This window comes from Typopeltis vanoorti, chromosome 8, assembly GCF_054136105.1.
Source record: "Typopeltis vanoorti isolate ZY-2024b chromosome 8, IOZ_Tvanoo_1.0, whole genome shotgun sequence".
Taxonomy (NCBI): Eukaryota; Metazoa; Arthropoda; class Arachnida; order Uropygi; family Thelyphonidae; genus Typopeltis; species Typopeltis vanoorti.
The window spans coordinates 5,196,864-5,213,121 of NC_143556.1; the positions used below are offsets into that span (position 1 = coordinate 5,196,864).

The 16,258-nt window shown below is 35.4% G+C and overlaps 1 protein-coding gene across 1 annotated transcript in view; it reads left to right on the forward strand.

Moving 5' to 3' along the window:
* LOC150103693 (solute carrier family 53 member 1-like) overlaps nt 1–16,258 on the forward strand; it is a 291,679-nt gene that overhangs the window by 103,483 nt on the left and 171,938 nt on the right. The window contains exon 5 of the mRNA XM_090397054.1: nt 5,007–5,187. Within this exon, the coding sequence (XP_090253180.1) occupies nt 5,007–5,187 (181 nt within the window). The remainder of the gene's footprint in view (nt 1–5,006; nt 5,188–16,258) is intronic.

A 16,258-nucleotide genomic window follows, 5' to 3' on the forward strand; every position in this document is an offset into this window, starting at 1 on the left:
AATAAATCTTTGCACAAATTATTCACTGAGGCACATTTAAAACTTTAGATAATTATCACACTGGAGCTACACATTTCAAAAGTAATTTTCTTTAAATTAACTTAATCTTTAACTTCAGCACATCACAAATGCAGACACACTTGCACTAGAAAATGCACTTATTCCTCATATACTACTTTACAATAGAATCGGCTTTCATTTATCTTCCTTGAAAGCTCTGGAATGCAACATTAACTTCAGAATTCCATATCAATATTCTGAGTTGTCAATTTACATTTCGATCCTTTGTAATATGATCACAGCACTTAATTCTTTGTACTACAGCCTCTTACTTAACTCCATGCTGCTAATAAATTATTTCCTCATCTCTATTGTACTATTCTCAGTGCCGTTACTGTGCTGTGCACTCCAATTGTATTCAGTCCCTAGTTCTCTGGTGCTCTCTCTGCCGACCAACTGCTACTCACTGCTCTGTTTTACTCTCACTTTCCGTTTATATATTTTCACTCCGTTTTCCCGCCAAAACTTGTTCTCACCGTCTAGCTTATATCAATTCTATCTCGCATTCCATAACTCGCACACTACTACGCTCATGCCTTCTATTTTTAACTCCGTCTCCATGACAACAATTAGAGCAGTGCATAAGCATTACATAACATTTTTCCTTTACATACAGAAACTAAATAAAAGGATATTTTTCAATTCAAATAATATATAATTAATATGAACACAAATTCTTCTACTATTAATGTAGGAATAAATAAAATAATATGAATGTTATTTTTATATAGTCCTTTCCATCATTAATACATATCCTAGATTAAATAATTAAATAAAAAAAAACTCAAAGGTAATTATATGAATAATAGTTTATAATAAGAGATTTACATTAAATAATATCTACAAATGTAGCCTTTGATATGGTGGATTATGTTGAATTCTGAAGGGAGTATTAAGAAATTTAATTTCTCTTTATTCAGAATCCAACAAATGGAATTATCTCTACTCTCCCACTCCCTTGGAACCTTTCCAGAGCTGAGACTTTGATTAAACTTCATCAGAGGCACTGTCAGTTCACTTGCACATTCTCATAGCACATGAACTAATATACTGTCCAGGCCCACTGCTGTATTTACATATTTCACTGCTGTACTCAGTATATTTTTTAATATACTGAGTATTTGTATTTTCAGTTCATTTACCTCAATGCTCACATCAGTCTGTTTGCTTCTGTAATTGCAGTCTCCACCTGGATGATATACTATTGCCAAGTGATCATTTAGTAACTGAAATTTTTTCTGCTTCTGTCACTTTCCTACTATCAACACTGAGTAAAGTTATTTTTCTATCTTTCTCACTATGGAGGAAAAAAAACAAAAAAAACTCTTGGCTTTACTTTGGCCTTCTTAGCTTTTCTCTCAAAATTTGATTTAGTCTTTCTTACCATATTAGTTACCTTTCTTTCTTATACTTGCTCGTGGACATGCTGATCACCTTGTTTATATTCCTTCCACTATGCTTTCTTTTTTTGCAGCTCCTGTTTTATATTGCTAGTCATCCACTTAATTCCTGGTTGGTTTATCCTCCTAACCCTGAATATGCATTCTGATAATGTCTTGCTCAAACAATCCTCAACTCCTTCTCATGCACTGATATTCATTCTATGTAGTGTCTTATGCTATGGCACTATTTCAGAGTTGCCTTCTAAGTTTATCATAATTGCCAGCTTTGTACTTCTGTATAAACCCTGTCTTGACTGAAATTTCCACATGTTGAGCAACCTTCCAGGACAAGACTGCATGGTCACTTTCCCCAGTCAGAGGTAGAGTTGCTACTATAGTTATAGACAGTTGGGAACTATGAAAATTTTAACAAAGGGCTCACACAAAAACTTTTATTAATATGGCTTGTGTACATTATTCTTATTTATATGCGATTATCAAAAAGTAAAAGTATGACAACCTGTAAAGGCTATCATTTTTAAACCAGTATTTCATGATCTAAAGATGAAATATTTGCACGCAATCATCTGTGTTAATTTATCTTACATAAGAAAAACATTTTTTTGCTATCAAAATATAATAAGAATAAAATCTTTTATAATCACACGTATGAAATAGTCTGCATTTTTTATAAACAAAATAAATTTTGTTTGGGATAGAAGTTTTTATGACAAACAATCTATAAATAAATATTATCTAAACACAATAATATTGAAGTGCGTTATATTTCTCTTTGTTTTTATATGTCAAGTGATAATCAGCGGTACCAATCAAGGGGCATTATTTTATAGTCCTATTTATATGCGATTACCAAAAGTGAATTCTTATTTGTAAAATGGTAGTAACAGTAACTATAATATTTTATTTAATAAAATCACTTTGTTAGGTTAGCGTATGAGTTTGTCACTTAATATATTTCAATTTATTTTATTTTTTTGAAATAAAAAAAGTAAACAAGAACAAGGGGCTCACAAATTTGAGAAAAATTTAACAAAGGTCTCGGGCAAGCCCCTTACAGCTCACCACTAGTTACAGATAGATCTTCTGTTGCTAGTACAAGATCCAACTCTCAAAACCCTGGTCTCTTCTGTTATATGCTGTTTTAGGTAACTAGTATGGTAACTATATAAATTCCATTTTGCTATTTGCTCTTTCCTCCTTCTGATCTATATCACCATTGTTGAAGTCTCCAATGATAATTGTTCATTGTGCTAATCTGCATCTTCTGGACTGCAGATTTATAGCAGCAACTAACAATATACTTATCCTATTGGCCTTTATCTCACATCAGACAACCTCAGATGAACCATTTCCATCAGATTGTCTTTCTGAACTTCTATTTTTGTTGAAGTTCTTCAGCTATCATTAATAATATCCTCATCCTGCCCTATTTCTGTCTTCTCTGAAAATACAATATCCTTTACATTCTATCCCTATAACTACATTATTCTCTGACAACCAGGTCTCTCATGCCAATAATGTTTGGCCAAATCAAGGTGACCAATACCAAAAACGTTTTTTTCTGTTACTTTGGGCATTTGTGTACATGCATTTTGACATTCCCTTGGGTCTACAGTTACCCTTAATGTCATTACCTACCCATTCAGATTCAAAAAACTGGGAAACTGCACCCTCCTCTTCACAATAATTCCCACACTCAGTTATCTATCACATGGGTGGCTATTCTTGTGCACTCATTTGTTCCAGGGGTGGCTAGACATATGCTTGTTTACTTCCTCCCACCTAATATTTTTAGTTTCCCTGGTTTTGCACTTCCAAATTCTTATTGAACATTCTTTCTCAAAGCACCTAACTCAAAACCATTTAATTGCAGTCCATCAGGCATATACAGGTCCTTATGTCCATCAAATTCATTCCGCACATCTATAAACTGCATGCAATATTAAAGAATCTGACATTGTTGGCATTTATTACAACTAATCTCAGATGTGTAGTCACTCCCAGGATGAGAGTAAAAGTTAAAAAAACTAGTATTTGATTCCTTAATGGAGATCTAGGAGATAACCAAGGTCTTGGTCAACTGTATTTAGAAGTACCTTTAGAAGGCTAAAATATTAGGAAATGTATTGGAGTCCTGACAGACTATGGTTGAAAATTGTTGATAGGAAGTTAGAAGAGAAAAAGCAACATTATTATTATCATCATTGTATCCTGTACATACCTTTATTTTATCAAGAAGGAATTTGAAGGTTTATTCATAAGATTTATTTTGCTATGAATTTGAGGAATCAGTGTGACTCCTGTTTCATCTAAGGCATTGTATAAGTTGAGCAACCCAGCATTGAGGGTGAGGATCTTGTCCCCAAGACTGGGCTCTTCAACTTGATGTATATCATTACCACTATAACTGATTTGTTGAATTAAGAAAAATATATTGCTGTCCACATTATGTATTTTTCTTTCCAAAGATAGCTACTAATCATCCTTACTAGTAATACTTTGACATACTTATCATAAAATATTATTACTGGAATCACATAAGTTTCATTTAAATGTCTTTATTTGTAAAATTTTCAGATATGTTTCATAGCCATTGTCAATACAACTATAAGAAAACATGAAAAAGAGAACAATTCAATTGAAAGTGCATGATATGTGCCCTATGAGAATAGCTCCTTCTACACTATAGATATTCAGAATAAATTACAGGGAAATAATTTAAATTATTTTTAAATATAAAAAATTAATTACAAACTAAGGAACACATAAATGGTGAGCATCCATGAGGTCTTGGGTAATAATAATAGTATTAGTGTAACTTCCCAAAATTGAGAAAATTTAAGGCAATCCTTTTTTGTTTTGGTTGTAAATGTGTGCTTCAAGCTTTCTTTGTACAGTCTTTCCAGAGGAAAATAACTTTTGTGTAACACTTTGATTTTGTTCCACTGAATCTTGTGTTTAGTAGATAATGTTCAACCAGATTTTTTGTGTTTTCCTATAATTGTATTGACAATGGCTATGAAACTTAGCTGAAAATTTTAAGTGATTCTGGTAATAATAATTTATGATATTCTTCCTCTTATGTCTCGTTTTTAGAACGATTAGTCTGATATACTGTTAGTATTATGTTAATAAGTGGATCAGTTTTTAATTTTCTAAATTTATGCTTGATAGTTTAATTTGTCAATAACAGTGTGTTCAGCATTGCATTAATGAAAATATTTATTTTTTGGGGAAAGGTGTGGTTTGTGGCTGTAGCAGGAATTTTATTTTCAAGTGAAGAAATTTGTAGCATAATTGTTTGCAATTTGTTACCCTTAGAGTAGGCCATAACGTAATTATTACAGTGTAGTATAATTGTTCCTGTGTATAACTAATTTGGAATATAAATTCGGATGCTGCCCCTCACAAGTCTGCAAGTCACATCTTTAAGAAAATTTTGTGTAATTCCTACCTAAAACTGAGTATGTTAGTGATTAAGGGAAAAATAATGATTTATTTTTGGATTTTATCTAAGTTGAAAATCTTTTGCCATTTTTCCAGACCAACTCTTAGGCTGAAAGCTCTGGATAGGCAGGCACATAAACAAGTACGTACTCACACTAGGAAGATTCATGATCTGAAGCTTGCATTCAGTGAGTTTTATCTAAGTCTCATCCTTTTGCAAAACTATCAGAATCTCAATTTTACTGGTTTTCGTAAGATCTTGAAGAAACATGATAAGGTTAGTATTCTTTTCTTATATATTCTCTAGCTGCTCTTATAGATATACATTCATTTATTTGAATCATTGAAATAATTGTTTACTGAGAGATAACTGTGCATTATTCATTCTGTATAAGTTATGTAGACAGGTTGAAAAATATTTAAGATTAATTAGATGTTTCTATTCATGTATCGTGGATCATAGTCAGTATAATAAGTTAAATTAAACAATGAAGGTATATAGAGAATGGAATCTCTCCTTATATGAAATAATGGAAAGCCAGGTAATAATAAAAATAAAAAATAGATGGGATTTATTCACAAAATTATAATTTACCCATTTAATTGATATTTTTATCAATAATGATTTAAATAAAACCTTGTTATGCTGTATGTATATATACATACATACACATGAAACAGCAGTATAACAAATGATTTTTGCTCTTTTCAATATGAAAACGTGTTCTAAAAACTAACTGAACTATAAAAGATATTTTATACAGCAAACTTATTTCTTTTTAATGAAAGGTTAGATGTTATGTTTTTCAGATTGAGCTGAGTAGTTAATACTCCATACTGTTTTCAAAAATATTCAGTTTCTTAACTGGCTAATTAGTTCTTTAACTTAAAAATTTGAGAGCATGCTTTGTTCATTATCTCCTGTGATGCCAGACTTATTTTGAGGTGCCTATGAAATTTTAAATGGTAGTATAGCTGACACATTAGATAACCATAAAATAGATCAGTATTAGTCAAAAATATTGCTGTGCTGTTATACAAAGTAAAGCCTAATTATACATATGCCTGTTGAATAAAGAAAACACCCATAAAAATAGAGCAACTATGCAAAGATGAATAATTTATTTTTAGTATATTTTCAGGTGTAATGAGTTAAGGAAAGACCCTTAACTCAACACAATTTACATTGCTTGTACCAATTTTTGAAATACCATTGGTAATAATCTGAAAGTATGGCATTGAACTCGGCCGTCATGTCTTCTGGATGACCTCCACTTGAATCAAAAATCAAACTGGTGTTCTTAGAATTAAGTTTTAAATTTAGAAAGTGCAAAATCTGACATAGAGTGGATTTTTGTATGAGAAACTATCACATTTAATACTGTTAGATCTTGAATAAAGAGTTTTCATTCAGGATTTAACAAGTGTAATAAATCGACAAGGAGAGGCTTGTGCTTAAGTAAAGAAGCAGACTGTAAAAAGTGCTATAAATTTGGATACCTTAATATGGAATTTATTTAATCTAAGTAATATGATCTGTTTTGTAAACTGTAACAATTAAGAGGTATTTTATATGAAATGTTTGTCATGCGGTAAAACCAAAAGTTCAAAGTTCACTGGCGAAACTTTTGGGTGAATGTTTAGCCTAAGGCAGTGGCATTGCACGGAGAACAGCACGCACTCATATTTCTCGGAAGATGCGGAGGAGAGGATTGTCCCGTGTGCACTAGGAGACTTGGTATAAGGGACCGTCCCACGTGCCAAAGCAAAAGGATCGGTACCTAGCAAGAAAAAACGTAGCGGTAAAGAGTGTGCCAAAGGTGCAAGATAAAAGGAGTCTGCTCCTCTTCGAGAAGGCTTTTTTTTTCTTTTCATTTTTCGTGGATGTCAGGTATCTCTCTCTCACCTATTCATGGATTCCGGACCACCTTCGGTAGTCTGATGTCGACAACTGTCATTCCAGAGTTCTGGCTCGGTATGTTTTCGGAGAGGAATAGCTTAGTACAGCATTTGGGTCGACAAAGTGGACAGCGACAAATGGCAGCTGAGTGAGTCAAGAGCGGGCACAACGACAGCCTTTCGAGATAGCCAGGTTGAAGGACCGCTATGAGTGACCACGTGAGTCAAAGCCAGACTGTGACTTTCTAGTCACATTAGAGGAAGAAGGACCGAGCAGTGCAAGCTGAATTAAGAACTAAGTGACGAACCTATTGAACACTAAAATTTGTTCAATAGGTTGAACAAATTTCAAAAAAAATTTGTAATGTTATACGAATTTATAATTTTTTTTCCTTTTAAAACGAATAAAAGTTGAACAGCTCTCAGATGTGAACTGTAGACTAAAATACACAAAGGTTATTGAAGAAAAATGAAAGAGTTTCAGAACAGAAACCAAACTTTGGAGATTCAGTGGCAAGCCTTTAAGAAAACACTGATTGTTTCAAACAGAGGCATGCGGTGAGGTTGTCTGCAAGGATAGAAAAATCAGAACTCCATGTTGGACAGAGGAAGTTAAAGAGGCAGTGAAAGAAAAGAAGAAAGCATATCAAAAGTTCCTGGCAAATAAGTCAGCTTGTGGTCTTAGAAAATACAGACAAATTTAAGAAAGCTAAACACTGTGTAAAACTAGCGAAACAAAAGTCATGGGAGGACTTTGGCAACAACATAGAAAATAAATATCAAGAAAGTGGCAAAATATTCTGGAGGTTGTTGAAGAAGCTTAGAAATGAAACAAGCAGTGATGACAGCACAGTGGTAAAAAAAACACTGACCAGGCATGCACTCAGGAATACATATTCATACTTGAAGTAGAAAAAGCCATCAAAGGCTTGAAATGTGGAAAGGTAGCAGGAATAGATGATATTCGACCAGAAATGCTAAAGTATGATGGTATAAAAGTCTTACAGTGGGTGCACTACATAGTTCAGAAGGGCTTGAGAGAGGGACGAATTCCAGATGATTGGAGTAGAGCTCTCATAGTACCCATATATAAAAAGGGAAATAAAACTGAATGTGAGAATTATAGAGGTATTTCCGTACTGAGTGTTCCTGGTAAGATTTTTGCAAGTATACTTGAGAAAAGGTTTGAGAAGGAATGTGGAAGAAAAGCTTGGTGAATAACAAGCTGGATTCATGCCAAATAGAGGCTGTCAGGATCAAATCTTCACTTTACGACAGATAGTCGAAAAATCATGGGAATATAACAGAGATCTGTATTTAAGTTTTGTCGACCTGGAAAAGGCATATGATAAGGTGCCAAGAGAGAAGCGTATTCAATATGCTACAGTTATATGGTGTCAGTGGGGCATTATATCAAGCAATACTTAGTCTTTATTTGAGTTGTAAGTCAGCAGTTAGAATTGAAGGAAGTACAGGAAGATGGTTTAATGTTAAATCTGGTGTGAGACAAGGATGAACATTATCCCCTCTGTTATTCATTATCTATATGGATCACATTATGAAGGAAAGTGGTATTAAACATGATATCAAAATTGGAGATGTTAATGTCAACTCTTTGCTTTATGTGGATGATGTTATACTTCTAAATAAATCCGCTACAAGTCTGCAAGATTCACTGACTAAATTGAATAACTGTTGTAATAGATATGGTATGAAGGTTAGCAATAAAAAGACAAACACAATGAAAATAGGCAGAATCCTTGAAAATTTCAACTGCGTTGTAAACGGAGAACCTGTCGAACAAGTAAAACATTTAACTACTTAGGCACGATTTTTAGTGAAGATGGTAAATTAAATATGGAAATAGACAACAGAATCAACAAAGCTGGTATGGTAGGAAGTCATCTGAATAAATTTATATGGAATAAGAGAGGAATTAGTCAGAACACTAAATTAGCTGTATACAAGATGGTGTTCAAACCAGTTTTAACTTATGGATCAAGAGAGCTGGGTCAGAAGTAAAACACTTAACCAAACACTAGAGACCGCAGATATGAGAGTCTTGAGAAAGATTAAAGGTGTGAACAGATGGCATCAATGGCAATATCATATTAAAAACGAGGATATTAGGAAAGAACTTGACATTGTCAGCATCCAGGAATTCATTAGCAGAGCTAATCTTAGGTGGTATGGTTACTTAAACAGAATGGGAGAGTAAAGATTAGCAGAACAAGTGTTCTCTGCCAGGGTGGCAGGAAAACGACCCAGAGGAAGACCAATATATAGGTGGATTGATATGGTTCAAGTGCCTTATAATAAATTTAGTTTAATCCTTTATCCAAGTGCGTGCAAACAGAGTTTGTGCCTGAAAGTATCCTCAGGACTGGGATAAAGTACAAAACCGGGCAACTTTCAAAGGTGGAGCAAGCTACCAACACTCCTATCTCAGTATCTCCCATAATGCAAAACACATCTCCTTGCAGATATGTATAATGTTATGCATTAAAGGAAGTGCCACTACCCAGACTAGTTTCGACCCTTATTGAGGTCTCTTCAGTGGGAGCCAGGCCCAAGTGGAGATACCAAGGCAGAAGCATTAGCAAGGTCATCTCTTCCTATAGGAGCTGCCAAACAGTGTGCCACCTTTTTATTAAATTACTCTGGATTTAGAGAAAGATGTTAAAAGTTTATTTTTAACTTGGTTAGACTATAATAGAGGGGTTTAGAAGGAGGGCCATAATCGCAAATAACATTATGCGCAGGTTATGCAGACGGTGTGGTGTGGAATTCGTGGACACGTGGAATGAGTTTGAAGGGCGAAAGGACTTATACAAGATGGATGGCCTGCATTTGAATGGACTTGGTGTGCAGAGACTGGAAAGTGTTGCTGAATGAAGTGAAAATGGATGTGCAAAACCAGGGAAACTAGAACTACCAAGGAGTGTGGGGGGGGGGAATGGATATGCATACATCAGTGAGACAGATGAGTGTAAGAATGTATATAATGTACCCGAGCCAGCACTAAGGACAAAAAATGGGAATGGGTCATTTAGAATAATGCATCAATATGGGGGGGTCTAAGGGATCACTGCATTTCATGTATACTAATGTCAGGACTATTAGGAACAAGAAGGAAGAATTTTTGACCTTGATTGGCTCTTCCTGGCCACAGGTTATTGGCATTAGTGAAACATGGCTGATGGAAGATGATATAGTTAGTGGGATAGAATGTGTAGGTTATAGTGTGTTTAGGAGGGACAGAGAGAATAAAATGTGGGAGGGGTATTATTGATGATAGCTGATGAACTGCAGCCAAGGAGAATTGAAGTTGTATCGCAGGATAGTGAAAGGAGCTCATTTGAGGCTATTTGGTGTGAGATTGAGACTGGCAGAATAAAATATACAGTTGGGTGCTGCTATAGACCAGGTGATGGAATAGATTGTGGAGATAGTATGCATAGGGAAATTGATGAAATGAGTGGAAGGAGGGTAATTATTATGGGGGATTTCAACTATGGTAGCATTGATTGGAAGGAGGAGAGGACACGTGAGGAAGGAAAAGGATTTTATTCAATTATTAAGGGATAACTATCTGAATATACTAGGGGTGTGAGAGTGCTTGACCTGGTAATAGCATCTGAAAATTTGACTGTAATGAATATGACCATGTTGCCACTTATTGGTGAGAGTGATCATAAGGTCTTGACCTGGGAGGTGGCTAAAGGTGTGGAATTTTCGTTTAAGACAGGGTATATGTGGAATTACCATGCTTGCAAGTATGACAAGCTTAGGAGATTGCTTAGATCAGTGCCATGGCATGTACAACTGCAAGGGCTGGACGTCGATAGAGCATGGGAAGTGGTCAAGGAGCATTTACAGGAGGTTATGGCTGATTGTATACCTAGGGTCCGAATAGTAAAACAAGTGGGGGTTAAATGGATGAATAACACCATTAAGCTTGAGCTGCAAAAAAAAGAAACAACTGTGGAGGGAATTCAAAGAAAGGGGTGACCTGCAGGCACACGAACGGTATAAAGTGCAGGCCAGAAAGGTAACGAGTGTGGTAAAAAAAAAGCAAAAGCGGATTATGAAAGGAAACTAGCTATGCAAGCAAAAGAGAATCCCAAACAGTTCTTTCAGTATGCTGCAAGCAAGAAAAAAACTGTACATGACAAAATGATTTTAAGGAATGACGATGGTAAGGAGGTCACTGAATCAGTCGATATAGTGGAGTTACTGAGTGCACACTTTGCGAAAGCATATCATCCAGGTAGTGACATTGAAAAAATGAAGGAACCATTAGTTTATACGGGAATAGTGATGAATGAAGTGGAGGTGACTAGTTTATTACAGAACCTTAATGTGAACACATCTGTGGGATTGGATGGTATACCGGCACGGGTCTTGCGTGAAGCTGGTAAGGAATTATCAGTGCCCTTGACCATGTTGTTTAATCTGAGTCTCGGGTCTGGTTTAGTCCCAAAGGTGTGGAAAGAGGGGCAAATAGTTTCACTGCATAAAGGAGGATCCAAGACTACGGTTGCAAATTACTGACCGATCAGCATATCAGGAGTCGTTGTCAAGGTCTTGGAGAAAGTAGTCAAGGGAAAAATACAGGAATGGATTGATGAAAATGAGATACTGTACAGGGGACAGCATGGCTTTGTGAAGGGTAGATCATGCTTCAGTAACTTGCTCAAGTTTTATAACAAGATGACGGCTGAACTGGATAAGGGAAATGGGTTTACAGTGATACTGCTGGACCTGGCAAAGGCGTTTGACAGGATACCACATGGAATACTAATCCGTAAACTACAACATATGGGAATGGATATAGGGTTGGTGAGATGGATAGGTGGTTGGTTGATGGAGAGATATCAAAGAGTAGTTTATTCAGGAGTAGAGTCCAAAAGACGGCCTGTGACTAGTGGTGTGCCGCAGGGTTCTGTTCTTGGACCACTGCTGCTTAATCTGTTCATTAACAATATAGGGAAGGATCTAAGTGGAACAATTCATTTATTCGCTGATGATGCAAAGTTGGGTAAGGCAATGGTGAATGCAGAAGATGTCAATGTCTTGCAGGATGACTTAGATAGATTGGAGTTCTGGGCTAAGGAGAATGGATGTCAATTTAATGTGACAAAATGTAAGGTTATTCGTTTTGGGGTGAAAAGATTAGCAGCAGTATACCACATTGATGGAACTGTACCAAGAGATTGATGAGGCAAGAGACTTGGGAGTGTTGGTGGATAGTTAGATGAAGTTTAGGGGGCACATTGCAAAAGTAGCTAAATCAGCTCATCAACTCACTTGGTTGTTGAAAAATACCTTGACGAGCAGAGACAAGCAAGTGATTGTACCTCTGTACCGAGCCTTGATAAGACCTCATCTCGACTACTGTGCCCAGATTTGGTCACCTCGGTTCCTTCTTGATGGGGAGGAGGTGGAGAGGATCCAGAGGCGAGTGACTAAGATGATAACAGGTCTATGGAATGAACCATATGAGAACAGGTTGAAGATTTGTGGGTTGCAGAAACTAGTTGATAGGCAGAAAAGGGGAGATATGATTGAGATATTCCAATTGCTAAAGGGATTCTATAGGATTAATTCAGAGGATATTTTTGAGTTCAGGGCTGGTGGTGGGAGAACTAGGGGACACCTATGGAAGCTGGGCAAGAGTGTGGTTAGCAGGGGTGTTAGAGCTGGGTTCTTTACTTTTAGAGTGGTAAATGAGTGGAATAAGCTGCCAGAGTCTGTTGTGGGTGCTATGATGGTGAATGAGTTCAAGGCAAGGTATGATAGATACTGTGAGAATGTAATCGCATAGTTGTGTGGACATGATGTTTAGGGCCTCCCTCGATGAGTCTAAGGACTCCTGGAGTCGCCCGAAATAATAATAATAAATAATGTTGGTAGCTTGCTCCACCTTTGCAAGGAGTTGCCCAGTGTTGTACCACTTTACCCCAGTCCTGAAGATACTTTCAGGTGCAAACTTTGTTTGCACACACTTGGATAAAGGATTAAACTAAATTTATTATAGTCTGACCAATTGAAAAATAAACTTTCTACAAGTGCCTTAGATGATAGAAATATAAAATCTGATAATGTTGGGGTCTTGACATGCAACAGACTGGTTTGGAGAAAAATTGCAGATAGGAAGTTAGTAATGATGTAAATTTTTCATGTAGTACTATCGTATCCTGTACACCTCTTGAGGGTACATGGCAGAAATTTGATGATGATGAGTTTTCCTCCTTCCTTTTGAAGAGAAGAAATGTAAGATAGTGTGCAAGGACATTTAGTGTAGAACTCTTAAGTGATTATTGCAGATAGCAACTGCATAACTCCAGTGAACATTTCTTTAGAGAATGTTAAATAAATGCATTGTGTCAATAATGATATGTGGAGCGATTAATGAAATTAAGTAGAATAATTGTATGGATGCAAATTTTGTCAATATGTTGCATAGAGGGAATGTTTAACCTTATAGAGAGAGCTCATGATAGAATCCAGTCAAGTTGAGATTTAGTTGTCCTAAATTGCTCTATAACTTAGAATGATATTAATTTAGTAGTGTATATATGTGAACTTGTAATGTTATAATCTCAATAAATGTACTTTGTATTTTACCTGAAATTTGGCCTGAGATTGAATTCGATGCACCACTCATTTGACCTAGAACCAGGGTGGGATAGAATAGTATGTCAATAACCACGACTGCAAACGACAATTGACAAAGGTGATAAGTGCTAAGTATTAATGGTAGATTGATCATCACTGTATGTTTATCTGAGAGCTTTCCTTGGTTAAGAAAACCTTCTTACCTAATGATATTGGATGGCACAGCGAAACAAATAAATTTGCCAGTATCAAGTCGCAAACATCTTTAGACAGCAATAACAAAGGATTTGTCTCCAGTCTTAGGTAAACCCTTTGTCTAAGTAATTAATGCACGTGATCAATCTAGGAATCGGCCAGATTGTATAGATAACCTCTATAACTAACACCGAAGCTCGTAATGATAATAAACAACGAAAAAAAGGACATAACAATACAACATGCAGGTACCTTGTTGTATAGCAGCAACCAGCTGTTTGTTCAGTACTAATTCCTCTCTTATCTCTTGCACTGATTAAGACAATGGCATGACACAAATAATAATGAGTGTTTGGTCCTCTAGAAGAAATTCTTAGATGGAATTTTTTGTTCATCAAATTCCTTTTCATGAGCATAAAAATAAAACCAAAAAACGTTTGATCAGACTTCTGCAATAGAACCTTTGCTTTCTTGGAGGGATCGGTATTTGCCCTTTTGTGCATCATTGATAGTGGTGCTTTGAACATTACAGGTAATGTTCAAAGCACCACTATCAATGATGCACAAAAGGGCAAATACCGATCCCTTTGAACATTACAGGTAATGTTCAAAGCACCACTATCAATTACTAGTCACCATTTTCTCTAAAAATGGTATGAACCTTGTCAACCACTTTGTTTACTTCCAAATTTTTGACACGAGACACTAACACTGTCTCACCCTAATAGTTTCTGGTTTCTGTGTGAGTACTATATCCTTTCTTGGAGGGATCGGTATTTGCCATTTTGTGCATCACCTTTTGTTTACAGGTAATGTTCAAAGCACCACTATTAATTACTAGTCACCATTTTCTCTAAAAATGGTATGAACATGGTCAACCACTTTGTTTACTTCCATATTTTTGACATGAGACACTAACACCGTCTCACTCTAATAGTTTCTGGTTTCTATGTGAGTACTTAATGACCTTGAAGTTTTTCAACTTCATTATACTATAAATTAAAGATGCCAAGAAATTATATTCTTGGTTTAATCATTTATCCAAGTGTAAGCAAACAGTTTGCATGTATCTCAAATCCAGAGTATTTTAGTAATAAGGTGTGACACCTTTTGTGTATGGAAATATGACTTCTGCTTTAATGCAACCTTTATCACTACTGTGTCTGGCTCCCACTGATGAGACCTCAAAGGTGTTGAAACCGGTCTGGGTAATGGCCTTTCCCATAATGAATAGCATTATACATGTCCGTAAGGATATGTTCATTGCATTATGGGATACTATGGCAAGTGATGTGAAATTATCATCCTCTATATACAACTAGCTTAGTCACGAAGTGACTTCACATACAAACTTTTGCTTACACTTGGGTAAAGGATTAAACCAAGAATATAATTTCTTGGCATCTTTAATTTATACTTAATGACCCTATTACAGTATGCTTGTTGGAAGAAGTGCACAGCAATTAAATTGATTTACTGTTTTGTCTAGTTTAATTTTTTAAGCAGCACACTGCAGTATACAATAATATGATCACTAATTTGCATTACTAAGATTATCCTCTTAGGATAATCTTGTAATGCAAAGATTGCAATATTGCTTAGGGAACTTTTTGACTTCTGGGCAGATGCAAATAAACTTAAACTCAAAAACAGAAAAATCAACCAGAAGAAAAAAATCTCATGCAGGAAACTGCAAAAAAAGACACAAAGCATTTTATTTGCTAATATGTTTGTGTGCATACATACAATTTTATTCTTTTAAAGCTGTGTTCAATAAACTACAGAAACTGACAAAAGAAAAATTCTACATCTCATTAAAAAAAAAAAAACAGTCTTCATAAAAATGAACTTCAGCATCCTGCCTTTGTCTAGGATTAAGAACCTTTATGATGAATTTTTCATTCTGGTTTTTTTCCTTACCAGAAAAGAAGCCAACAGGCTTGGCAGCCTTCATCTTCCAAGTGCTGATCTCGCTAATCCAAACCGCTTTAGTCCGACCCCCCCCCCAGTAATCCGAACTGTGATTTGAAAGGAAAAAAAGTTTCATATATTATTTTTATTATATTTATTATATATTATTATTTTGTGTACTATTATTTTGCCTCCAAACTATACTCTGTTGTTGCAACTAATGAATCAGAGCATAATACAATCCATTAAATTCAAAGATCGTAAAAACCTGCTTTTATGACGTTACCACATAAATAAAAAATATAAATTTGAAGGATGTAGCATTCTCAGTTGCTGCTTCTTGAGAAGCCTTGAAACTGAAGCAATTCAAGTGTCATGGAAAAAACTGTGGCCTTCTAGAATTTACCAAGATAACTACAGTGATATACAAAAAGACGAAATTCAAAACGTGCATAATTTAGTTAAAAATATAAATCCAGATGTTGATACATCACAAACAGATGTTAAGGAATGGATTACATCGAAAGTGAATTCGAAATCAAATCAGATGCTGAAATTATAAATATGACGATATAGAATGAATTAAAAGATGAGGATGACGATAAAGAACTCTAAGAAAAAAAGAATAAAGCATGAAGAGGCAGTTTTGACAGTTTTAATATGTATATCGAATGGGTTAAGCAGAACAATATGCCATTCCACAAAATATTGTTAATGCAGCT